At 42.4% G+C, this 27,904-nt stretch overlaps 1 protein-coding gene across 2 annotated transcripts; it reads left to right on the top strand.

The window, feature by feature from the left end:
- Window positions 1–520: 520 nt before the first annotated feature.
- LOC117535275 (voltage-dependent calcium channel gamma-6 subunit-like) lies at window positions 521–27,904 on the top strand. 2 transcript variants are annotated; one of them, XM_034199674.1, is made up of 7 exons: window positions 521–586; window positions 3,456–4,191; window positions 12,911–13,021; window positions 17,240–17,348; window positions 26,001–26,075; window positions 27,389–27,526; window positions 27,627–27,904. In XM_034199674.1, exons 2-7 carry the CDS (start codon window positions 3,985–3,987, stop codon window positions 27,845–27,847), a joined length of 861 nt encoding a protein of 286 aa, XP_034055565.1. In that variant the 5' UTR covers window positions 521–586; window positions 3,456–3,984; the 3' UTR covers window positions 27,848–27,904. The 2 variants fall into 2 exon arrangements, with proteins under 2 accessions (XP_034055565.1, XP_034055566.1); XM_034199675.1 differs by lacking the exon at window positions 12,911–13,021.

The following is a 27,904-nucleotide window of genomic DNA, read 5'->3' as shown; positions in this document are numbered from 1 at the left end:
TATTGTGTGTGGGTGTGCAAATGTACACTAATGCCACACACACACACACACACACACACACACACACACACACACACACACACACACACACACACACACACACACACACACACACACACACACACACACACACACAGGGGCCTGCAAGCTAATAGGCAAGCATGTAAATGCACAGATACATGCACACACACATAGACACACAGAGAAATATGTAACCCTATATTGTGTGTGGGTGTGCAAAGGTACACTCATGCCACACACACACACACACACACACACACACACACACACACACACACACACACACACACACACACACACACACACACACACACACACACACACACACACACACACACACACACACACACGTGACCATTTAGCTGATGCTCTTTTTCACCTCCTCCCACCCGTACACTTTCAGACCCCCCCAATCCTCCCTCGGGACGTAACACCGACTACGACCTCCGCCCTCTTTTCCCCTTCCTCACCCGCCCACCTCTCTTTCTCTCTCCCCTCTCACTCCCTCTCTTCTTCTCGCCTTGCGCTCCGTCACTTCGAGCAGAAGCACACACACAAAAACCAGGTCAGCAACTTGTTAAAATCATTGTTGTGATATTTGTGAAGTGGCGACGAACGTTGTGAAGCACACGTGCAGCACCTGATATGGAGAAAATAAATAAAGCTAATGTTTCTAATTTCAGCATGATATTCAATGGCTACTGTTTGGGGGGTATGGGCTGGTGGGGGGTGGGGGGAACTCTTCAAACACTGCCTGCACAAAGTGTTTATGGAGTCCAGTTTGTTTTGATATAACGCAATAACTTTCTCCTAAGGGTCGATGTCATGTTAACTGATTTTTGACGACAGTAAGACATATTGTTTTCACATTTTTAAAAGCATTTGTCGCTGCCGCTGTACCTTTCTCGTGTTCGATGCATCTGTTTCCACTGAGACCAGTTGTATGCCTAATAAAGCCAGCCATGTTCAGATTTCATGACTAGGGGACAGCAGAGTTTGCTTTATTTCAAGTTCCATTTTTTACTGCTAACACCAAACTTTAACTAACCAACTTATTCTTCAATGGCAGATGTAAATGTCTTTTTTTGTTTGTCGTTGTTTTACAAATGTACGTCCATAATGATTAAGTATGCCATTTTGGCGTTTTGCATGTACACTTCTTTTAGGTATAGATCATTTGTTTGTGTGACATTTTCATCACCTTACCGTTGTCATATCAGGAACTAATAAACCAGTAGTAAAACATTTTGTGAGTATTATTGGTAACATCAGTATTGCATGTTATCTCTTATGTAACATAAAGGTTGCAAGTATGATGCTGGCATCTGATGAATGTGCCTGTCAAACTGCCTTTGAGCAAGATGCAATATGTCTGCCTGCTTCTCCATATCTCTTTGGATTACTGCAACTGCCTGGACCTACAAAGTAAAATATACTACAACTAACAACTAAATACTATAAATTCTACCTCTAATCTTCTTCTTATGTCAATTACCATCCAATATGTCGTTATTTATTCATTAGTTTGGGTTGTCATTTCATATTTGTCTTTGGTGTAATCGAATGACTTCAACTCACTTTAATATCCCGTTAATTTCCAGATTTGTTTTGTTATTTATTATAATTAGTTGTATCATTTACCCAACCAATATATGACCTTTCTTCCTTTAATATGTACATAAATATAATATTTAAAACATCAAAAATCAGACCTCTTCTGACCCTGCAATGTCATTGAAAAAAACACGAAACAATGAAAATAACAAGTATAATCTTTACATTTACACAGTTTCTGTGACAAATGTACATTTAGGGCTTTTGTATACACTTTAAGACAATTCAAACCTAAGTTGTTGTCTTTTACAGTTTCTGTATGCATTATCATTGAACACCAGTGTACTGTGTACTGCTGCAGCATACAAATTATCATTCATTTTTTTCTTTTTGAGATATTTGGTGACTGAATCCAAATAGTATCGTCAAGTGTTTCAATTAAGCTGTCTGTATAACAGGATATGGTAAAAAAGTGTTTTGGATGTATTGTAGTGTGCATTTTGTTTTATCTGTTTTCCACAAAGAGCTTTGCGAGACAACAAAGCTACACTTCTACTGTGGCTTGTTAACGAGACAGACGCTGATGGGAAAGTAAAGCTATGTGTCCTCCCCAGGGGATGTGTTTCATTTGTTGCTAACAAGAGGAGGGGGCATGTCTTGTCTGTTGTCACCACTTCCTGGTGGAACGCAGCAGGACAGCTGCTTCATTCACCCTGCAGACATAAAGAGTTTAAGATTCGATTCATCTGCATTGTATCTGCGTGACTTCTCCATCACAGAGCTTCCTGGAATAGATAATTGGTTATGGCTTGAACATGATGAGTGTTTTTGTGCCGCTGAGGTTCCACAAAGCGTCTCAGAATAGATAGCAGGTTGTGATTCCAGCAACTGTTTTCTTCTGTGTTTGCAGCTGTCACATAACATCTCAAAATAGATAATTGATGGTGATTTCACTATGCTAAGTGTTTTTTAATTGTTTTTTCTGTCCTAATTGAAAAGTACCGACAGCACAGATAATTGTTTATATTCGGAGGAAGCTCTCTCCAGTTCTGAGCTTTTATTCTATCATAATCCCACAGCCGTGAAGCTTCTGAATTCGGGATAAACTTACACTTTAAAATAAATACTTATTTTGTTGTAGTTTTAGATGTGAGTTGTTTTTGTTAATTCAGCACCAATGCGGAGCAACCAATGCTTTTTAATCTTACGTTACTTCGCAGCAAGTCCCCCTCAACTGTTGTTACAGATGTGTGTTACAAATGTTTTCTGTTACATAGGTATATTATTATGTAACTTAAATTAGGCGGCAAACACAATCTTGAACCATACCATTTGAACCATGATATTTGACTAAATATAACCTTGTTGCAATTCAACAGTACCCTAATGTGTATAGTTGACCATAATCCTGGAGGAATTCCCTCTAAATGTAAATGAGAAAGTAGTTTCATTTGATGGGATCATAACATATTCAGAGTAGGGGTTCCTTTATAAAACTGGTAAAATATGTCAACCTTGCCAGGTCAAGGGAAGCGAGGTGTCTGAGAAAATAGTTGATCTTTCCTTTCCACTATTCCTTTACTGCATGGGCAAACTGTACAGATTCACAACCAAGATCTAAACTAAACATTTAAGTCACACCACCAGCTGTACAGGGCAACAGGGCAATCCAAGTCCTGTTTGGTCAATACAGCTGCAATAACTTGGTTTGTCCATATATAGACCATAAAGATGCAGATTGAATAATGCCAGGTTTGAATAGAGGGGGGGGGGGCTTGATTATAGACTCTGATAGTTGTCTAGAAGTATTTTCACTTCAAGATGTAACACTGGATTCATCTATATTTACTTTTCTTTTCTCCTTTCTTTTTCCTCTCTAGGAAGCACCACTTCATCCACTCCTTACTTCTACCTCTACACTCTCAGTGGCATTATTCTTCTAAACACATTTCCCTGACTTTTCCTTTTTTTCACTATGATACATTCATCAGTTTTGCATCTGTTGTCTAAGCCGCCATTTCTTCTGGGGCTGTTTTACAAGAGAAGGCTGATTCCTGCTGGTTCTTGCTAACGTTTTCAGAGACATTGCTTGTTCAGTTATTGTTAGCAAAGACTTTGGGTTTAAACTTTTTATTATACTTTTGTATAACACTTTTTTTCACTCAGTTAGTTCTCAACACAGAGTCTTCTTGCTTTCCTTCATTCTACCTCCTGTGCTTGCTCAGCAACACCAGTTATTGACTTTATTTTACTTTAATATTGTCTCAGGTGTTTTTCCTGTTTTCTTTATGGGCACAAACTGAGAACAACAACATTTTTCTTCAGGTTTTATTTACGTCTGTTTTTTTATTTTGCTCAAATTTGAACCAACCCTAGCGAGGGAAAAGCCCAAGGCATTGCTCCAACAACATGTGGTCTACCTTTATGGTGACCGATGAGGAGGGCCGCACAGTGGGTCCGGCGGCGTCAGGAGGAGCGATGATTGCACCGGGGGGAGCACCGCAGGGGCCCGCCGCTCTAACCGGCATGATGACTGGACGCAGTACATTCGGCGGGAACAAACGCCGCAGGAAAACATCAACAGGACACGCCATGAGTGAAGCCCAGGAGGGGAAGGTGACTGCTTTCATATTGTGTGAATGTGTGTTCTTCCTCAGGCAGTTTGAAAGTAGTCTGGGGCTCCTGGAACCAATCAGTCATACAGTAGCTCTTCCACTGAAATCTGGCCTGTCCACAGGGAAGGAAACACTCAACAAGAGCAAACCTCTAATGTTAAAAAAAAAGTTTGCAAAGAATCAAATGCAGTTATTTGACAAAGTGGAGACACACTTTATAACCATGACAGTAATCTGCAAGTAGGTTATAATTGTTCAAAGGTGACTTAATCAGATTAAATGTCATCCTCTTCAATGTAATCACCTTATTACAGTATTTAGAGGACCTTAATTCCCTTCCATATTATTCTAAACCTAAAGTAGGTTTTAAAAGGCCAGACACAAACATCTTCATTCTCAAGTACCACCCACACACCTGCTTGTTGGGGGTTGATGTTTCATCTGTTGAGGACATTAAAAATAACAGATTGTTTCTTCCCTTTGGTGTTGCTTACCTTACAAGAATCCAGGATATCTCCTCTTTGCTTTTATTAATTGCAAGTAACGTGGCTCTCTTTGGATATATCACAGCACACTGGCCTAGGTCCAATGCCCATCCTGTATGTGCTGAACTTAACCTGTTAAGCCCTGAGCCTGTTTTTCAGGTGTAAGGCTCGAAAATGACATTCCCAGACCAATTGACTATATCTTCACATCTAAAATGGGTAAATTAATAATATTTTCTCAAAGCAATGATAAACCTGTGAGTTGGATGTAGAAAAGTCAGAATCAATATAAAATGTTTTTATTTTAAAGTAAATTCAGATTGAACATAGTAACAAAATGTAAATTATAGTGACCGTCCAAAAAAAAAACATTACTTATAGTGAAAACCACCCTTGAATGATGGGATAGTAGACTAAAAGCTTTAGGAATCCAAATAAAATATAATAAGTACCCTGTATCAAGATTGATGCAAAACAAGTGACATTTGACCTTTATAGAGAGATTTAGAAAAAGTCATTTGGGTGCATTTTCCACATCTTTGGCCCCCCTCGGTCGATTTTGACGATTGGCACCTCTTTTTAACCGTTAGAGCCAATAGAATCGAGGGGAAGTTCCTCAAATCCATCTAAACATTACCCATTGGTGAATGAGTGATGCGTAGCCAGAATGCCTCGGAACCGGAAGCTGTCATACACTCTTGTAGCTATCGTTAGCAGCTATGAAAACGCCGGTATTGACATAAAAATGGAATGATGGATTATCAGTAATCATTTCAAAGTGACACAGACACATTAGATTAACCTTCAGCAGCGTTTTTATCGTTTTAATGCCATTGAACACAACTTTTGATCAGAACAACAGCAACGGTAAGACTCATTTTCCGATTTGGTCCCATAAAGCACATTTTTGTTGTTGTTGTTTGTTGTCGTTTCGCCGCGAGAACATTTATACTTTGGATCAACTTAAAAAAATGCTAATTTGTTACAGCTAATTTTTTTAGTTTATTCCAAATACATTTTTTGACCTCAAAAAATGTATTTGAATTAAGTAAAAAATATTGCTTCCGTCTAAGATATATATTTACATTCACACAAAGTAATAAGATAATTAATTCTGAAGACCGCACAAAATGTATTACTTTGTTATAACTTAATTTTTCCTTTTGGACTAGACTCATATTTATTATTAGATCTAAGTAGAGTTTTTAAGTTGGAGAAAAAAAAATCCTCCCCCAGAAGACATTTTTGAGAAATTACCCCTTAAATTATCTGGTGATGTTAGAGGATTATAATCCATAATCTTCAGTGTGGTTAGCTATGAATCTTCCAAAACTGTGCAACAGTACAGTAGGCCCACACAAACTGCAGAACACTGGTGCTTTGGGAACACTCAAATGATTTAATTCCCATTTAAAATCAGGAGACTAAATACGAACATTATGTGTGTGTGTGTGTGTGTGTCATACTTGCCAACCCTCCCGATTTTCACGGGAGACTCCCGATTTCATTGCCCTCTCCCGGTTTCCTCCCGGGGTCATATTTCTCCCGATTTCTGACAAAATCAGATTTACTCATGACTGTTTCCACTCGGACTTTAATACAGCTACACCATTGTTTGGTGTCCATGGTAGCGCGTCTCTTTAGCAGCGCACGCAACTCAAAGTTTGAGAGGGTGAGGAAGATGAAAACTGAACAAGAATCGACAACTCCACCCTCTGCTCACTCCTTTCCTGTAAAATACAGGTCCAGCCCACACATATGCTCCATGGTGCTACAGGCATTGCCCTTACAACTACAATAAGCATGTAAATGTTAATCTACAGCTCCGGCGATCCACTAGCACCGTAGTCTCCACCTGCAGACAACTACTGTAGCGTCACCTTGGATACGAGTCCAAACAACTCACAGACACACAGGCCAGGGCGCTAACACGGCGCCCTTTGAGCATCAGATCTAACGACGCTGATTGGCTGAAATTATGTTTCGGCGGCATAGTATACAGATAGCAACAGTCAGCTTGTTGGCTGCTGCTGCTCTGGCTGAGGGCTCCTTTCTACCGCCCGGACGAGAGAGGGGTTGCGTTCCGATAATTCAAAAATCAGCTCCTAAGTTCTAACCCTATCTCCTATTCCTTGACCTCTGAGTGAAACGTCACGGGGGTAAGGGATAGTGGATAGGAGAATTCAAAAGGACTTAGGAGAAGAGACCGCGGTACTTTAGAGAATCCGAATGCACTTTTACTATCCAACATGTTTATGATGCGCTAGCGGACGTCATGAATGTGCGTCTGCTGCTGTGGGGAAACTATGGAAACTACAGTTTTCTATACAGCGGACTACAACATGGATGTTTAATTGTTTAATAAGAACAAGGGACTACTGTAAACTCATCTAGAGACTCTGCACCGTGCTCTGATGCTGTTGTTTTATGCTTTATGAACGTGGACAACAGAGAAACATATTCTTCATGACCAAAGTTGGAATTGAAATAAAAAAGGAAAGTGAAACTTATGCTCGTCACCCTCTCCCTCCGGTCCACATTAATACAAATGATCCCAATACGTATGATTGTATGAACTATGAAAATATCTTAAAATAAATACAAATGTATTTATTATAAACGTTAGTCCTTAACATCTATCACTGTGTATATCATCATTCAAACATCTTTTAAAAGTTGAACAAACCCCACACAGCTCAGTAAAGACTGTGAAATGTTGACTTTATTTGATCATTTCAGTAAAAACGTTCATATTTCTCTTTTTGATTATAATACTGATGAACGTTTAGAAAAAAAGCACTTTGGCAACTTACCACATACGTTTTAAAATGCTTAATAAGCACCGTAACTTTCATGATATAATTTCTCGGTCATAATCGGTTATTTCCGTGAACGGCCGACTGTTGAGTGACGGCAAATGCTGCGGCTGCAATGCATTGTGGGGCAGCATTTTCTCCTCTCCTTTCGGTTAGGGAGGTCCAGTGGTTCCTAAGCTAAAGGAGGTTATAAAGGACGTTTGAAACCTCCTTTCCTTTCATTTGGAGAATTGGAACGGCACTTATCATGGCTGCCAGTGACGTACTTCCGGGTTATTTCACTCCGTTAGGAAGGTTCCTAAGCTAAATCAAGCCCCCAGGAAGTGCGCCGGAGTCTGATGAGAATATTCGTAGTGGCCAAACGGCGGTACTACACTTCCGTTTGGTTGCTGGGCCCGGAAACACTTTTTCCCATTGACTTACATTGGGAAAGAGTGTTCTGTAACTCGTTGGATAATATTTTTAAAACTAAATAAACAACCCAGTATGAACACTTGTATAGCCCTTATTAAAAACATTCGTTCCTCAAATTGTAAAAATGTGCTAATAACGTTATTCTGAGAGTTATTTCCCTCGGCATTATGAACGCGCATCTAACCCACGGGACCGCGCTGCCCGGCACGTTCATGTTACGTGTTCAGCACTACATGCGTTTATCTTTACCCATGGATGCACAATAACAACGGACCCATATCGCCTTACTGCCAGCCCACGGAGCTGTAATAATGGATATATTGCACATGTTTGCTGTAATTCATCATTTGTAAAATATTATACTACATGGGCTGTATGATGTAAATCTTGTACCGTAAATGTTGTATTAAATAAAGTTAATATTACCGACGTAGATTAACGCTCCTGTAGCTTCTTATTGCACTTGCAATTGTTTTAGTTACTTGTGGGCTACTTAACATGAATAATCACAGTTACTATCCTTTTACTGCATCACATTTAAAAAATAAATAGCTATTGTTATTTTAACTCCACCACAGTAATCCATCATCAGCTTTACTTTTTAGATAAAGTTTTAACTCACAATTGATCATAACAGGCTTCAACATACATTTTTATATATTACCAAGTGGTTTCATGTACAAGTTAACCCACACAAGTATCATGCTAAATGAAGCTCTGTTGCATGGATATCACTAGATCCTGATGTCAGCGTAATATAAAAGTAGGCTACATAACGATTGATGTGTGATTTAGCATAATTTACTAGCTAGCCGCTAGCTGCTAACTGCCGCCTCGTTCCCGTTCTCGTTCGTTAAATCCAGTACCATGCTGTCATGAACGCGCGGTGCTGTTACGTGTACGCAAATTCACGTGAACGAGCCTTTTGGGCGGCGTGGTTAAAGTTGCGCATGCGCTATGAGCGCACATACGGGTACTTCTCAGGCATGCCGGGTAATCTGTGACGTTTCGCTCTCTCAAAAGTTGGGCCATTTTGTCATCATGCGCTATTGAGCAACTCTCATAGGAATTAATGAGGCCCCGCCTCCCACGCTGTATCCAGTTCTTATTATACATCCATGAGCTAAATGGACTATTGGAATGCAACCCGGGTAATGATACACGCTGCGGCCAGGCAGGAAACATGTGACTTATCAGTAACTTTAGACATCGTAAAACAATTTTAAACGAGATTTTATTGTAGATTATACATTTTACTGATACCAATTATATAATATTTACCTTGTTCATCAAAAAAAAAAAAAAAAAAATATATATATTTTTTCTTTTTTTTAAAATATATTTTTATATTTATTTTTTATTTTTTAATGACAATCAAACATGTGGGAAGAGGGTGGGCGGCGCCCCTATGGGCCGGCCGCCACTGTCTAAGACACAGTTTCGTGAAAACCCCCCCTGGGTTGAACAGGTTAATGCTAATGGTCACATAAATATGTGTCCCCGGTGTGTAAGGAGACCCACAAAGTATGAGAAAATACAACCCTCTCTCTTTTCCTCCTTACCCACATCTCTAAAAACGGGGATACAACGGAGCTGATCTAGATTTGCTGCGGTCATGATGACATTACTAAAATGTGGGCTGGCATTACATTGAACTCCTGCCAACATTCCGCTCTGGGCCCAACCTATCGTCCCCTATCAGTAACGTCGCTGTATCAGAAACAATGCGTTTTGGAAGTAATATGGTCTGTGTTTACATTAGCAAGCATCGCTAACACTCAGAGCTAACGCTGTACTGGAGAGAGTATGTGTAAAAAAGCAGGATATCCTACTCACCTTGTGGTAAACCCGCAACAGAGAAAGCGTTTGAGCTCCATGCTGTTTCAGAAATAATGCTTGATGTGGTTTTCAACATAATATGGCGTTAAATCACGGCAGCGTTTAGCTGAGTTTCTGCTGGTAGACAGCCTTCTCTTCACAGCGCTCACTGCTTGCCTGCATGCTCCAAAGGGGCATGGCCAGCAGCAGATCGGTAACATTGTAAACTACAGAACCAGAATTAGCACTTTAGTAACAGGGCTGAAATAGAGGGTGATTAGACAAGCTACAATGGGTTATCTGTTTGGTATTTTTTTTTAAAAAACTTTTATTTTTTTATTTTTTTATCAACAAACAGCCAGACAGACAACACAATAGCAGTTGGCAAACAAGTTAGGATGACAACAGTGTGATTTGTGTCCGACAGGATAAAAAACAGAGACAAAACAAAAAATAAATGAATAAAATGAAACAAAAAATGGACTGCGACAGGACAAAAACAAAAAACAAACAAAAACAAAGTCAGGATCTAAAGGCTCTGAGTCTAAGTCCATTATTAATACCATAATGCAATTTAGAGATCAAATAATGTGTATAAATGGAACAAAAAGACCAAGTATATCAAATAAAATAAAAACACAGCACTTGTTGGTCAGTCTGCTAATCACAGTTTAACACCGCAGGTCCATCACCCTATTGTACAGAGACATCCGGCATGTCCAGCTCCCGTATATACTTGTAGAAGGGGTTCCACATCTTATGGAATTTCCCCAAGGAGCCCCTCACTATGCACCTTATTTTCTTGAGTTTGGCTGAATTTAGGACTTCTTTTAACCACGAGGTGTGTGAAGGGGATGTTGGAGACTTCCACATGAGCAATATCAGGCGTCTGGCTAGTAAGGTAACAAAGGCTATGTAGGCTGTCTCCAGAGAAGAGAGTGGGCATGTGGGTGGGGTTACACCAAACAGTGCAGTCATGGCATTAGGAGTGACCGGTTTTCCAGTAATTTCTGACAGTGATCTAAAGATGTCAGTCCAATAAGAGTGTAAGACCGGACAAGACCAGAACATGTGTGCATGACTCGCCGGTGCTTGTCTACATCTGTCACAAGTTGGGTCCACTTCTTTATATATTTTAGAGAGCCTAAGCTTAGTGAAGTGTGTGCGATGTACTACTTTGCACTGAATCAGTCCATGTCTAGCACAAATAGAAGATTTGTGTACATTAGCAAGGGCTTTTTCCCAAAGTTCTTCTGAAATCTCCTCCCCAAGATCTGTTTCCCAAAGAGATTTAATGGAGTTCAGGGTAACCAAACGAAGAGAGTAAATCTGAGCGTAAATACACGTCATCATTCCCTTCAGAGTAGATAACGGCCTAAGGAGTGCGTCTAGCGGCGAATCAGCTGGGTGATTAGGAAACTGAGGAAATCTATTATTAACAAAACTGCGAATCTGTAGATACCTGAAGAAATGTTGCCTGTAGTGCAAATGTGTCAGATAGCTGTTGGAAAGAGGCAAATGTGTTGTGAATATAAAGGTCTTTGAATGTTTTAACGCCTTGGTTAAACCAAATAGTAAATGCGCCATCTACTAAGGATGGAGGAAACACATGGTTTGCAGTTACAGGGGCTAGTGTAGAGTATGTTTGGAGATCAAAGAAACGTCTGAACTGATTCCAAATGTTCAAGGTTGCTTTGACAATTAAAATTTTAGTGTAAGCAGAGGAGGGGGTCTTAATGAGAGAGTGAGCCAATGCTGAAAGAGATACTGGACTACAGGAAGCAGCCTCCATTTCAAGCCAAACAGGCGGAGAATGCTGTGAGTCAGACTGCAGCCAGGACTGTATTATTCTCAGGTTTGTAGCCCAATAATAGAACCTCAAATTCGGCAGAGCAAGTCCACCCCGCGCCTTTGGTCTCTGTAAAAATTGCTTGCGTATCCTTGGGGTTTTCTTGTTCCAAATAAAGTTAGAAATAATAGTGTCAGTTTTACGAAAAAAAGTTTGAGGTAGGAAAATGGGCACACATTGAAATAAATATAGAAATGTGGGGAGTATATTCATCTTTATAGAGTTAATTCGGGCAACCAGAGACAGATTTAACACTGACCAACGGTCGAAGTCTTCCTGTACGCGGGACAAAAGGGGGGCAAAATTAGCTTTATAAAGATCTTTAAATGTATCGGTCACCTGGATCCCGAGGTAAGTGAAGCTGTGTAGTGCAATTTTAAATGGTAGACTATGTAGAGGGAAATCACGCGCCGCTCTATTTAAAGGGAACAATTCGCTTTTACTTAAATTGAGTTTATAACCGGATACAGCACCAAATGAGCTAAGGATAGAGAGAGCTGCAGGGACAGACACAGATAAATTAGAGACATAAAGAAGAAGGTCATCCGCGTAAAGAGAAGCTCTCTGTTCTACCCCATTTCTGAAAATACCTCTAATGCGGGAGTCACAGCGAAGAGCGATGGAGAGGGGCTCAATAGCTAAGGCAAATAAGAGAGGGCTCAAGGGACAACCCTGCCTGGTGGAGCGGTGGAGAGGGAAATATTCAGAGTGCGTATTATTTGTTCTCACTCAAGCTAGGGGAGAGGAGTACAATAGCTTCACCCATGAGGTAAAGTTCTTTCCAAAGCCAAATTTCTCCAAGGTGTGAAAAAGATACCTCCACTCCACACGATCAAATGCCTTTTCTGCATCTAAAGATATCACAGCTTCAGGTACAGAATTTGCAGAAGGTTGGTAGATTGTGTTAAAAAGTCGTCTTAAGTTAAAAAATGAGTGCCTATTTTTGATGAAGCCGGTTTGATCGGGAGAGATAATGGTTGGTAACACGGTTTCCAATCGTAAAGCGAGCATTTTAGACAGTAATTTAAAATCCACATTTAACAGTTTAACTGTTTGGTATTTTTAGCAAAACACTTCAGAGACATGTTTTGTATAATTATGGCCCTATAATATGTTGTTCAAATATAGCATAATAGGTGAGCTTTAAAAACAGACATTTAATGACGCCAAGGGCATCGTTGTTGGAAGTGCCAGAGAAAATAATATTGCAAGCAGGCTATATGTATTTTAATAAAGCTTACAACTATGAGCATGTAATATTGCAAGTGTGTTATTTTAAATGATTCCTGCATATTCATTAAACATGGCACACTGCTTGGTTTTGTGTTCTGTCACCAGATCAAGTTGGCTTTCTTCGTGGCAATTGTAGGCGTTGTGCTGACTGTCCTTGGGGTGGGGACAGAGTTCTGGGTGGAGCTGTCACCGTCAAAGAGTTTCTATAACAACCAGGTGAATTATTGGATTTACTAACCAGGGCCTTTGTTCGTATCCTTAATCCAGAATGCTGCTATTTCACTAAGTTCGTTTGAGTGCATCTGTTTCTATGTTCATTTTTACCTAACATAAAATACCCTCAGTAGAAGGTTTTATTTTCTAAAATATTCAACAGATTTATGCTTGGTTGGTATTTAGAAGCAAAATGCAACAACATGTATAGGAAACAGACTAAGTTATTTAAGATGTCTTACTTGAAGGATGTGACTTCAGCATCCAAACAATATATATATACACACAACAAATAGAAACATTAAAACGGGCTTCTCTTTTGCTACAATTTTGAGAGGGGTCTGCCTGCAGGCCTCCACTCTCAGGACAGTTCCGGTGCAGGCTCCACTCTCAGGACACCTCCACTCTCAGTACAGGAGGTGACGATTCTGACGAACACGTTTTTTTCCCCGCCCCGCGATGGACTCGTCTCATGGAAGTTTTAAAATCACAATGGAGACTCATCACAGAGGTGATGAGTCCGCTCACCATGCACTTTGGGTCGGCCTTGGTCAAGCCCTTTTGACCCCCCCAGCCTGGTTCTCGTAAAAGTTGACTTACCCCTACCCCTTATTCCACCGGGTCCGTCTGCGTTGCGTTACGGCCGCGTTACGGCTGCGCCACGGCGTTCGCAAAGATCGCGGCCACTCTAGTCAATGGGTGCTATTCCACCAGACTCGCTGCGTTACGGCTCAGAAGCGTCCCAGAAGCGTCTTGGCTTTGGGTTCCGCTCAAAATAGGATTCAAGTCTATTTTTCTACGCGACGCGAGGCGTTGCAGAGGCACCGGGCAGGAAGTGGACCGGTCAGAGCTTCCGGCCCATCCCCAAAATAAACTAATTTTCCAGACCCTATCCCTCCGTAGTCTTTCAAGTAGGAGGAGAAATGCCAGCGTTCTCCTCCGGTTTACAGGCACTGTGTAAATTAAATATATAGAATAATTATGATGATGATGAATGCATTTTTTTACCACTAAAATACAGCAACACATCTTTGATTCATGTCGTTTATAACTGGAATATTACAATTATTATTAACTTTGTCTGTACAAATTAGCCTGTCCAGGAAATATGCCCAAATCAACAAAAACTGCGAGCCGGCAGGCAAGACGCTCCGCTTCTGAAATGCTTCTGAAACGCGCCCGGCAGGGTATGACGCGGGAGGAGGCCAGACCAAAACCGCGGCGCAGCCGTGACGCGACGCAGACGGACCCCGTGGAATCGAGGGGTTAGCCATTTTCCACTCACATGATAACATGGAGGAATGTAACGGGAGTTGACAGGGGACTCTGCCTGCCTCACGAGCAGAGTTGGGTGTAACGCGTTACAAAGTAACGCGTCACTGTAATAATATCACTTTTGTCGGTAACGGAGTAGTGTAACGCGTTACTTTTATAATTCAGTAATCACACTACAGTTACTAACATTGCCCCGACACGCGTTACTTCGTTACTTTTATAAAATAATCACACTCACTGACAGACAAGAGGGGTTTCCGCCGCAGGTTTATATCGGTTTATATACATGTAGGCCTATGTAATCTGCGCGACTTGCGAGACCACATCTCCACGTGCAGTGCTGCATAAACATGGCTGAGTCTTTTCATCTGTAAACTCCCTCAACGGGGCCGCTCGCTCTCTTTTGTTGATCGCCCTCTCACGGGTGAACAGTTCAATGCCCCGCTTCATTGTAGGAATTCTGTCTCTACCACTTTAGTTTGACCATCTCTGTTACTAAGTTATGGAATACTAAATAAATAAGTAATTAGATACCTTACCGTTATGCGCTCATAAAGAATGATAAGAATAATGCGTCTTGAACTGGTTTAATTAATTAGTGTATTTACGTTTCACAGACTGTTAGCTTGTTGTGGTAGGCTGGTAGCCTATTTTAGAGCATATAAAAAGAAAGACTTGTGTTATGTCTTCCTTAATGCAATAGTAATTGGGGGTGCAAGTGGAGTCTCGCAGAGGCAAAACTGTGGCGCGCTTACACTGTAGGTGCGCCGCAGTCTGCGTGATCTGCCTGTAGGGAGGGGCGGGCCGGCCCTGCGAGTAAAGTAACGGGTAAAGTAACGAGCAAAGTAACAAGTTAATTTATCTAGAGAGTAACGAAGTAGTGTAATATATTACTTTTTTAAAAAGTAATATGTAATATATTACTTTTGTTTAGTAACGACCCCATCTCTGCTCACGAGTGCCTATTTTCGGAGACTTGTTTTTCACTTTTCCCCCTATTTTCCTATTTTTTGGCTATTTCACCCGGCTCCTTCTACCGGGGACACTGCTCAGTCTCGGGTGTCCCCCCACGGCCTGTGTCCAGCCGTTCCCCCCCCACTCATCCATATATTAACGGATTTTGACATTTTTTGTTGCATTTTTCTCCTATCCTCTCACTGATCGAATGGCAAACACGACCCCCCATCGGAGGGCCTCCGCCGGACCGGCCTAGTGCCGGTGCTCTGGCAGTCGGTTCCTCCGAACTGCGGGTTCGACTCTGATGGCCGGGAGGGTGTGCTGCGTTGCGGTGGGGGACTTCCCCCACTCTGCGTGTCTCTTCCTTCCCAGGCCGGCCGATATTAAGCGTGACCAAGACGCACCGTCTGACTCAGGGGTCCCACCACAGGTCCCGCAGCGGGGTAGAGGTTCCGGGCTGGAACCTCCCCACCTCCGCCGCGCGGCACCCGGCAAACACGGTTGTTTCTCGAACCCTCCACTGTTGTCTAGCGCAGTTGTTTCCAACCTGGGGGGAGCACCCCCCTTGGGGGGCGCCAAAGATTGCAGGGGGGGGCGCCAGGCCTCAGATGATTTGAGGCCAAATATCATATTTAGACTTTATTTTTATTTTTACACATAATTTTAACGCAATACATGATTGTCACTACAAGTCTTGTCTCTACATTACAATAAAATATAAAAAATAAGTGATTAATTAATTTGAATACAAATTCAAGTTAGTAGCTATTAAAGGAATAAAAAGACAGAAATATATAATTCTTTCTTTAATATAAATGTTTCTTCTGCCCGTAAAGTGTCCAAACCTGGCTTTTCTGGATAAGCGCATTTTTAAAACATAGTCATTGTCCATGCCAGTTTCAGTTGGATTATTTGTCACAGTTATTTACGACTTTTGAATCCACATAAACACATCGGCAAAATCTGGCTTACTTTGAGCATGTGTTTTAAACAGTTTAATCCCTTTGTGAATTGTTTCCACTTGCGCCGTCCTTTAATTTCTTCATACAGCGGGAATCCAAATGAATTAAGCCTGAGTCCAATAACCATCAAAGTCACTCCAATAGTGCTCCTTAATTATGCTTTCATCCTCCTTTAACAAAATACTTCACATTCATCCAGTTGGTGACAGTAGTTGTAGCATTTTTTAGACTTTTAAACTTTAATTACCGCTGTTGCGTGTGGGGGGGAGGGGGGAGCAACTTCCAACAAGAGTCATTTGGGTGGGCTCTTGGGAAAAAAGGTTGGGAACCCCTGGTCTAGCGGGTGTAACTAAAATACAAGATGTCGTTGTTTATATAAATACATATATATATCTATATATAGATATATATATGTTTATAATAAGTGTCAGTACGATTTTATTTTGTATTAGTGTGCATTTCCTGTTCGGAAGTTGGCGCTGTACTGATAGTGGCGATTTTATTTTGTAATTCTTAGCGTGCACAGCTTCCTGTCCTGAGAGTGGAGGTGTCCTCAGAGTGGAGGTGTCCTGAGACTGGCGCCGGCAGGCTCCCATGACAATTTTAGCAAATTTATATTCATCATTTTAACAGTTTGAGGTTTGACTATTGTTGTTTTGATCACGTCTTGTTGTAAATTCTTCTTCTTCTATGGTTTCCAACAAAAGATTTGCCCCATCAACTGCTTGATGAACCAACTCCTAATATTAAAATACTGGTAGTGGATGGAAACAGGTTCATTCACATTGCCAATTTTCCTCAGATTTCAATAAAAAAAAATGTATTTGCTGATTACTAACTGTCCCTTATATTATCAACCAGACCTGACATGTTTATGCAGATAAAAGACATGGGGACAAAAACACAAATAAACAGTGTTTCCTCTTAGAAATGAATCACTGGTGTCTCGATGCACCATGAGGGATGGTAAATAATTATTCATAATAATAATATGAATGCTGAAAAACCTCTTTGATCTTTTTTGCAGACATGTCTGACAGCTCACTATGGCCTGTGGAAGGGCTGCACAAAGTCTTTGTGGGTGTCCGAAATCGACCCAAATAGAGAGAGCTGCGGACCTGCTGAACTACCCGGAGGTGACTCACAGAAACAGTGACCAGTTGGGTGGATGACTCTCTAAGTTTGATGATAGCTGACTGGTGTAACGACTGAATGAACACAAGTGGAGGACTCAATAGCACGACTCAGAGACAGAGGATTAGGATGCAAAAAAGGTCTTTATATCCAAGGTTCGGTACACGGGAGATCAGTCAATAAGGCTAACAAAACAGACGAGGAGTAGACAGGGACCGGGTCAGGACACAAAGCTGGGTCAGGTACACGTGGAATCAGATACTAAGAAAAACACTGCTGGAACGCTAGGAATAACTAAGACGAACTGGCACTGAAGGGAATGTGGATGCAGACTAAGTAGACAGAGGGAGAGATGATAATGGGGCACAGGTGAGGCTAATTAGGGAAGGGAAGCAGGTGGGGTTCAATCAAGGGCAGGAAAGCTGAGACTGAAATGAGAGAAACAACAATGAAAACAGGAACAATAACAAAAACATCAACATGCTGGCTAAGCCCTTGCAGTACCCCCCCACCCCTCTAGAGACGGCACCTGACGTCCCAGGTAGTTCAGGATGTTGGCGTTGAAAGTCTTGGATGAGGTCCTTACTGACATTACTGGTGGAGACCCATGACCTCTCCTCAGGACCGTAGCCCTCCCAGTCAAACAGGTACTGACGTCCCCGGCATCTAGGTCGAACTGCCAAGAGGGGTTTCACAGTATATACAATCCACCATCAATAAACCGGGGGGGGGGAGGGGGTCTGGAGGTGAGAACCAGTGGACTCACATTAACCGGTTTGATGTGTGACACATGGAATGTAGGATAGGCTCTCAAGGATCGAGGTAGTCGAAGCCGCACTGCCCCAGGATTGATGACCTTGGATACCGGGAAGGGACCCACAAAACGAGGAGCCAGTTTGCGAGACTCCACTCGAAGGGGCAGGTCTCAAGTAGAGAGCCACACACTTTGTCCAGGTTGGTAGGCAGGAGCAGAGATACGTCGGCGATCGGCCATCCTTTTATAACGGGCTGAACTCCGTAGTAGCACCTGGCGGGCCCGGCTCCAGGTGCGATGACATCGGCGGATGAGGGCATGGGCAGATGGAACACTGACCTCCTTCTCCAGGTCGGGGAACAACGGTGGTTGGTATCCATAGGCACAATGAAAAGGTGAGATACCAGTAGCAGAACTAGGCAAAGTGTTGTGTGCGTACTCCACCCAAATAAGATGCGTGCTCCACGTGGCAGGGTTCTGAGACACCAGGCAGCGTAGACAGGTCTCAAGCTCCTGATTCAGCCGCTCCGTCTGGCCGTTAGACTGCGGATGATATCCAGAAGAGAGGCTGACTGTGGCACCGATGAGTGAGCAGAAAGCCTTCCAAAACTGTGAGGTAAACTGTGGGCCCGCTGACACAACATCCCTAGGGAAACCATGGAGACGGAAAACATGGAACAACACTGCCTCTGCTGTCTCTCTGGCAGATGGCAACTTAGGCAGCGGGACAAAGTGGACCATCTTCGAAAATCTATCCACAATTGTCAAAATAGTGGTGTTACCTTGAGACGGCGGCAACCCTGTGACGAAGTCCAACGAGATGTCAGACCAGGGGCGATGTGGCACTGGGAGCGGGCGCAGAAGACCAGAAGGGGGCTGACGGGAAGTCTTGTTCCGGGCACAGATTGAACAGGCTGCCACGTACTCCTTGACCGACCTCTCCATGGAGGGCCACCAGAACCGCTGCTTAATGAAGAACATGGTGCGGCGAACGCCAGGATGGCAGGAGAGGAGGGAAGTATGTGCCCAGTGGATGACCTGTGAGAGAAGAGGGTCAGGAACAAACAACCGGTTCTGTGGGCAACCATCGGGAACCAAAACATTAGCACTCGCCTGCCTGACCCTCTCCTCAATGTCCCATGTGACTGCCCCCACTACACAAGAGGGGGGAATGATTAGTGAGGGAGTGCAAGGAGCTGGATCGGAATCAAACAGGCGGGATAGAGCATCAGCTTTAGCATTCTTAGAACCGGGACGGTATGACAGGGTGAAGTTGAATCGAGTAAAGAATAGGGCCCACCTGGCTTGTCTGGAGTTGAGGCGTTTTGCAGATCTGATGTACTGAAGGTTCTTATGATCGGTCCAGACTAGGAAAGGGTGCTCGGTTCCCTCCAGCCAGTGGCGCCACTCCTCCAAAGCCACCTTAATTGCCAACAGCTCCCTGTTACCCACATCATAGTTTCTCTCGGCTGGGGAGAGTTTCCGAGACAGGAAAGCACAGGGGTGGAGCTTGTTGTCTTTCTTCGACCTTTGAGAGATGACTGCCCCAACGCCCACATCTGAAGCGTCCACCTCAACCACAAACTGCTGAAGTGGGTCAGGAAGCGTGAGAATTGGGGCCGAAGTGAAGCTCCTCTTAAGCCTCCGGAAAGCCTGTTCTGCTAGGGGGGACCACTGGAACTTCACCTTGGGAGAGGTTAAAGCATGCAGTGGGGCAGCCACAGAACTATAGTTTCTGATGAAACGTCTGTAGAAATGAGCAAAGCCCAAAAATCGTTGCATGAGTTTCTGATTGGAAGGTGTAGGCTACTCAGTGACTGCACTGACCTTTGATGGGTCCATCTGAATGCTGTTCTCCGAAATGACAAATCCCAGGAAAGAGACGGTGGAGACGTGGAACTCGCACTTCTCTGCCTTCACAAAGAGTAGATTATCCAAGAGACGCTGCAACACCTGGCGGACATGTTGAATGTGGGTCGTCTCATCCGGAGAAAAGATGAGAATGTCGTTGAGGTAGACAAAAACAAACTGGTTGAGCATGTCACGGAGAACATCATTAACCAGAGCCTGGAAAACAGCTGGAGCATTTGGCTACAAAGTGACCCCTCTGTGAGCAGTAAATGCACCTCCCCTCTCCTCAGGAGTCAGCCTTGCTCTTCCCAACTGCATGGGTTCCTCCTGGGCAGTAGGCGGCGCTGGAGAGTCGGTCGTCTGGAAACGCTGCTTGGGGAAAAAAGGACTGGTCTGAGACTGCCCTCTCTGGCCGGGCGGAGAAAACACAGCTCTCGACTTCTCCCTTTCTCTCTCTACGAGGCGAGTGTCAATTCTTATTGCCATAGCAATGAAACTATCCAGGTCAGAGGGAAGCTCTAGAGGAGCCAACTGGTCCTTGATGGGGACAGACAGCCCATGGCGAAAAGCGTCGAAGAGGGATGAATCATTCCAGCCGCTGTCTGCAGCCAAAGTGCGGAACTCCACGGCGTAGTCGGAGACACGCCTCCCTCTCTGGTGTAAATCCATTAGAGCTCTCGCTGCTTCCCTGCCTGGAGTTGTGTGATCAAATACTTTGCTTAAAGTCTCTGTAAAACCTCTCAGGGAATTACAGACTGGGGAATCTCGAGCCCACTCCGCCGTAGCCCACGCCTCCGCTCTGCCGGTGAGGTGGGAAACGATGTAGGCTACCTTAGCCCGTTCAGACTGGAAGGAAGATGCTTGCAGCTCGAAGTGTAACCCACACTGGACCAGGAACGCACGACAGTTATCCGAGTCAAACGCTCTGGTCTGGAGAGGTGAGGAACCGAAGGCAGCGGTGTCGGCACGGTGGCAGGAACAGGACCGGGAGCTGTAGCCGGATCCGACGCAGGAAGCGGAGTAGCAGAGCGTTGTGGATTGAGATGTGCCACCAGCTGCTGGATCTGATCTGCCAGCTGGCAAACCCGGCTGCCGATGGAGGACTGGAAACCCTCATGACGCTCTGACAATTCTCTTACTCCCTGGCAGACGACGCTATTCAATCCCTGGGATTGAATAGCGGACCGCAAAATCTCAGAGTCGGCTGAGTACATGGTTCTGGCCAGTTCGTACTGTAACGACTGAATGAACACAAGTGGAGGACTCAATAGCACGACTCAGAGACAGAGGATTAGGATGCAAAAAAGGTCTTTATATCCAAGGTTCGGTACACGGGAGATCAGTCAATAAGGCTAACAAAACAGACGAGGAGTAGACAGGGACCGGGTCAGGACACGAAGCTGGGTCAGGTACACGTGGAATCAGATACTAAGAAAAACACTGCTGGAACGCTAGGAATAACTAAGACGGACTGGCACTGAAGGGAATGTGGATGCAGACTAAGTAGACAGAGGGAGAGATGATAATGGGGCACAGGTGAGGCTAATTAGGGAAGGGAAGCAGGTGGGGTTCAATCAAGGGCAGGAAAGCTGAGACTGAAATGAGAGAAACAACAATGAAAACAGGAACAATAACAAAAACATCAACATGCTGGCTAAGCCCTTGCAACTGGTCTGTGTGAGGGATGGAGTTCTTATTTATTTTTTAACATTTATATTTTATTAGACATTTTCAAAGACAAAAACATAAGGACAAGGACATAGCTCACACACATCACAAACAGGACAGGACAATAACATGAAGGGTGGGAGGGTAGGGGGATTACATTGTCAGTTACATTTTATGTATGCATATGGCGTTGTATTTATGCATGATTTGCTTCACAATATAGATATACTTTATTGTTTCCTCATTATTATTATAAAACAAAAAAATGTATAATAGATAAATAAATAGATAAATAGTCAAATAAATAAATAAATATATATATATGCACACATACACATTTCTTCCATTTCTGATTCATTCACCTATTCATCCATTTCCCATTTAATTTCACTTCTTTCATTATTATTACCATTATTTTTCTGTTTCTTCATAGCTTATTTCTCTTTATTTATATTTATTTATTAATATTATTATAATTTATTGTTGGCAGCCGAGATGGTTTGAGTCCAGGGGCCTATACTACGAAGCTGGTTCAACCTAACCTGGATATGTTTGAGTTAGCCGGTTGGCCTAATCCAAAACATACGCGCTCTCGCTAAACTGTACTACGACGCTGGTTATCAAGTGGATCGCTCAAGCCAGCCGTGTCCTATCTAGTTAGGTGCGCGTTCACATGAAAGGGGTGGTATTTGGAACATTCGACCAATCACAAACATGGAGAAGCGTACTGACAGCGCAACGTCATACTTCCTGAATGAAAAGTTAACTTTAATACTAGTCAAATATGAAGAAGTTAAACTTTAAACATCCATGACTTAAACACTTTATCCAGGATAAAAGCCATATAGCTGCACCTGCAAGGTGAATACAGCTGGCAAAAGAAAAAGTGTTTGAATGCGTACATTAACAGGTTTATGATATCACTGCCCCGTCTAAAACACGATCTGACTTTAATTACATTTGTCTCGAGTGTTTCGTCAACTTAATGTGTTGCTTAAAATAATACTTCTGCATACAGTATGTGACACTGTGAGTGTTGCACGGCCAGATAGGGCTCAGCTGACTCAGATAAGAAAATATATGATACATTATGAAGTGATATGCCGCGGACTGTACTTAATGTTACTCTGATCCGGTTACTTATGTTGTGGCATATATTTAAGTAAGCTTTCTTAACGCTAATGTTATAATAGTCAGATTGCTCTGAAGATGGGAGGTGATATTCTATTAATGTTCACGTTCACACAGTCGGTGATTTTTGCTGGCCGTCTTTCCTGCAACGGCAGCTTTTCTGTATTTCCTTTCTCCTGTAATATGACTTGATCGCTTTAAACTCCGCACACTGAGCTCTGATTGGTCAGCAGGCAGTGCTTTCACTGAGTTGAGCTCTTAGCCTGCAACCTAACCTGGTCCCGACCAGGTTAGCCGCTAAGCACAAGTTACCATGGAGATCTAGCCTGCTAAAAAGAGAACCAGCTTCGTAGGACCGGAAAGCCGGAGTTTTCCCTGAATTTAGCCGGCTAAGCGAAAATCCTGCTTCGTAGTATACCCCCCAGGAAAGCCCTTATCTTATCCCAAAGCCTGTTGTCTGGCTTAACCAAATATAACAGGGAGAAAGCAGCTTCTTCCATACTTAAGATGTTTAGGAAGTCCTCCAGCCATATTAAATTGAAGCAGTTGGGCTTTCTGAATTTCCAGTTCATAAGAACGAGGCGTTTAGTTCAAAGGCATGCTAGGGCTATGAGTTTACTTGCACATTTTGATTTTATGCCATTGATCGGGATCTCAGCGAGTGTATCTCCAACTACGTCACAAAGAGATTTTACAGCCGGACAGGGCCAAAGACAATGTAAAAGGATACCCACTTCCGCACAACCATGCCAGCATAGGCCCGAGAGTGTTTGATCCATCTTTTTGAGTCTACCTAGCCTCCTTTGTACATATTTAACCACACTGATAGAAAATTGAATTAATGAATTATTCAGACTGGATTTGGGGCAGTCCCATAATGAATTTAAAGATATTGATTTATTGTTTTCTTTAATTATTTGTCCTTCCAGCCAATCCCAGTTAGCTTTTTTCGGTGTCGCTCCATAACCCCATACTATAGGGAATCTGGAATTATATGAGAGATAATATAAGTAAAAATTGGGTACCCCCAATCCACCTGTTCTCCTCGGCATAGACAACTTTTTATGGTTGATTTGTGGTTTTTATCCTTCCATATGAATTGAGAGAATATAGTTTATTTCTTTAAACCAATATTGTGGGATTTGAAGGGGAATTGAGGATATTATATAGGCCAATCTTGGTAGGACATTCATTTTTAACACATCCACCCTTCCCCACAGCGATAAGGGTAAAGAAGTCCATCTTCTCAAGTCATCTTTAATAGTTCTAAGTAAGCCTGGACCATTAATTTCGAAAGTCTTGTTACAGTAATTGATGATCTGATGTTTATGCCCAAGTATCTCAATCCATCAGCTTTCCAAACAAAAGGAGCAGAGCTTAAGTGATTAGAGTGAGTCTGACAGTTCAGTGGCATGGCTTCACTTTTACTCCAATTTATTTTATATCCTGAAAATAAGCTAAATTCTCTAATAACCTCTAGCACCTAGAGTTTAGTGGAGTTCTTATCTGATGATTGACAGACCAGCGGGCTGACTGGACGTTTGTCAAACTCTTAGGCTTGTTGGACTGCTCTGTTTGAGGGAGCGAGTTAGCATGAATGAGAGGTCTACCTGATTCTCTGTCTGGAAAACAACCTTGCTTCACTGGTTGATGGATGGCTGAGTGACAGCTCTGACTGACTTACTCACTGAGTCATTGATACACGAGTGAAAGAGCAAGTCCACAAATTTGATGGGTCAAGTTAAAGGATACAGCATTTGGATTTCCGAAGTAATCTAGGGGATCGACAGCCATATTTCTTGGTGATTTGTATTGACGAGTATTTTGTATGTGTATTCACAGTTGTCAAAGTTCTGCTTCTTGATCAACTTTATTTTACATTTAGTTTAATGGAGGTCAGAAACCGATAGAAGAAGGAGGAAAAAGGATAGAAGACCTGGCCAAGAGGTGTACTAATCATAAAACAAAGACAAACCATATTTAAATATAGAAGAAGTAGAAAAGGGTATTTCACAATCAATACAATATTTAAATAAAATACAAAAAAAAAGCTATAGAAAAAGATTAACAGTTTGAAAAAGTTACCAAAAAAAAAATCACTAACATGATCTCATCCCCTCACGTCATATTTTGTAGCATAGTCCAGTGTGAAAAAAGACTATTAAAGCAATTTGTAGTTTAGTCAGTTTCCATGACTCACCTGTTTGAGCTTCCCTTCAAAGAATGACCATCAAAAACAGAGTCAGACTGGGAAATGTCCACCAAGAGATCTGTGTATGTTTATCATAGGTTTCAGACAGGACACCCATTTGATTTGCAATCACTTTCATCTACAACAAGTCAGAGAGATTACTGGCTTTGTGGTTCAATGTGTGAAATAGTGTCCTGTAGTTGGATGTGATCAGTCCATTAAATTAGTATTATACCAGTGCTAATCATTGGTTGGAAGAGGCCTGCTGCTGTTCTTTTAACCTAATTAAAGAAGTATAGATTGACAACATCTACATATTATCGTATTTGGTCACTAGTCATTCATTCACAGCGAAGTGGTAACTGTTTTTGGGTGTAACACCTGTGTATTAATAGTAAATCAATTTAAGCTACATTATTCAGTAAAGTGACATATCCTCAGACTATTCAGTTGAGATTTTACACTTTGTCACTCTGAGTGGTTGTTAATGACTCAGGGGCCCACGATAGAACAACATGAGCCATTCATAGAAAGAGGTGTACAGAGAAAAGTCAAATGATTGTCTGACTGGCCGGTTGCAGAGACCCCTCATTTGATTTGAATATGTGTTGAAAGGATTTGTGCAGAGCCCCTCTCAACGCTGTAACACTGATAGCTGTTGAGGGCAAGCAAACAACCTTTGAATACTCTGAGGATGTGGCTTTGATCACACTAATTAAGAGTGACGTGTGTGTGTGTTTTGCTTGCGCTTGTGCAAACGTGTGAGGGGAACAGATAGAGGTGTCACATTCCATTTGACGGCCAAAGTCTAATTACTGTAACACATCAACAGGACGGCACAATGCGATTAGTGCAGGAAGCGTTGGATTGTCACCTTGAGATTGTCATTGTGATTCACGGCTGATTATGTTTGATGAAGAATTGCTGAAACAGAGCTGAGAGAATTGGTGACTTGAATGCTATTATGCTGTTCATCAAGATTATCTGCAACTACAGATTATCTGACAATGATTGTTTATTTATGGTACCTGTTTCTTTCCTGCATCTTATTCCCTCTAGCATCTAACTGCACCTACTTCAAGTTCTTCACCACGGGGGAAAATGCTGTGCTGTTTCAAAAGACAACAAGGAAAAGTGAGTCATGCTGCTCTTATGGCCTTTTCGATCCGCTGTCCAACCTTTCCGCCCACTCCCTACTTTCTTTATTCCTTTTCCTCTTCTCCACCTCTCCTTTTCGCTGCCTCCCTGCACCCTCTTTGCCCTTTCCCTCGTCTGATGCTCTTTCTTTGCTCTTCAGTCCCCTATCTGTCGTCTCTCCCACGATCCATCCCTGTCATTTTCTCTCTGTCTCCCTTCACCTCCTCGCTGCACTCTTTCAGGTTGGCCATTGTCTGCTCTGTGAGTGTTTTAAATCTATTCCGCCTACGCTGCGTTCAAGTGTCTCCAAGCTGCCGTCTAACCTCTCATTTCACTGGCAGCTCTATAATGTATTAAGATCCCACAGTACCCTACGCTGAATGAAGAAAGACAGACTACATTACAATGTCATTGTTTGCTGGTGCCACATCGCTGTCATGCTGGATTTCATTTGTTATAATTTATTGTGTCTTACTTTATTTAAATCTTCTTTTAAGATTGAAATGACACACTATCTTATCCGATGAAATACAACGACAACATTCTTGTTACTACAGTATAATAAATTAACTTAAAAAAATGTACTGCGGTGGGAGACCTTGTCAACAACCAGCTGACATCATATTATTATTACTATTATTATTATTATTATTATTATTATTATTATTATTATTATCATGAGTTCTGAGGGCAAGCTTTTCATTCAGGGTTAGGGTTAGCGATTCTCTTTTGTCTCTTTTTCATATGATTGGACGAACCCATTTTGATTTTGATTGTTAACATTTTGGAAGCTTTGATGCATCAGCTCCTCTGCGAGCGTCCATGGCCAATGGTTACCCATAATGCTCTTCTATGCATAGATCTACAGAGATGCTTAAATGTATCCTTACATACAGTAAATATTATATCTGTTTTTAGCAACTTTCAGACTGAAGATATTGAAAAAAGGGGCAGGATATTAGGAAGTCCAGTTAAAATATATCTTAGAGATTTTAAGTTGATCAAATACCAAAACTGAGCAGAGCTAGTTAGCACATTTTACAGCTTGGAATTATTACCTTTTTTTTATCTTAACAATTGCAAGCTTACCAGTTGTTATACAAATGAGTCCACCAGGAATATGCATTGGCGCATATTTGATTGGTCAATGCAATGCACAAGATTTATGTTGAATTGTGTTGCAGCAAATCAAAATCCGAATCTGAATACCTTTATTCGTCCTAAAAACTGCTTTCTGTTTTCTATGTTCCTTATACAGTACAAGGAATGTAACAGTTTATGATAACAACACTACCTTCTTTCCCGTGCAGATCTGAACGTAGCGGCAGCCATGTTGGCCCTGTTCAGCCTGTTCCTGATGGTGATGGGGGCCATATGCATCACCATGGCTCTCAGTAAAGAATTAATTTTCTTCCTCAAACCAGCGTCTGTCTGCTTTATTATGTCAGGTCAGTGAAGGCATCAAAACAGGGCAACCTTGGGGATTTTAGTACACAAGATCTTTCTTGTTTTGAATGCTAGAGGTTGCTAATTGTTTGTCTTCCGCAGGTGTCCTGGTGCTTCTCTCTCTGATTGTTTTCCACCAGTCTGTCCTTGCCTTCCTGGCCAGCGACCACACGGTCCCTCTGCAGCACAACCTCTCCTGGTCAGTGTCGTGTGTCGGCTGTGCCGGGGCCGTGCTAATCGTGGGTGGGATCCTCTTCCTGCTTCTGGCGCTGCCCTACAGCCCCTGGCAGAGGTGTCTCCCTCAGAAGAACAGCAGCAGCTAGTGGCCTGGAGGTGGTGTTGCACTTTATCTGCCCTTTCTGTTTGTACAACACAGTCTC

Source organism: Gymnodraco acuticeps, unplaced genomic scaffold (genome assembly GCF_902827175.1).
Source record: "Gymnodraco acuticeps unplaced genomic scaffold, fGymAcu1.1, whole genome shotgun sequence".
NCBI lineage: Eukaryota > Metazoa > Chordata > Actinopteri > Perciformes > Bathydraconidae > Gymnodraco > Gymnodraco acuticeps.
The sequence above is the reverse complement of the archived record's forward strand: the minus strand, read 5'-3'. Positions and strand labels throughout refer to the sequence as shown.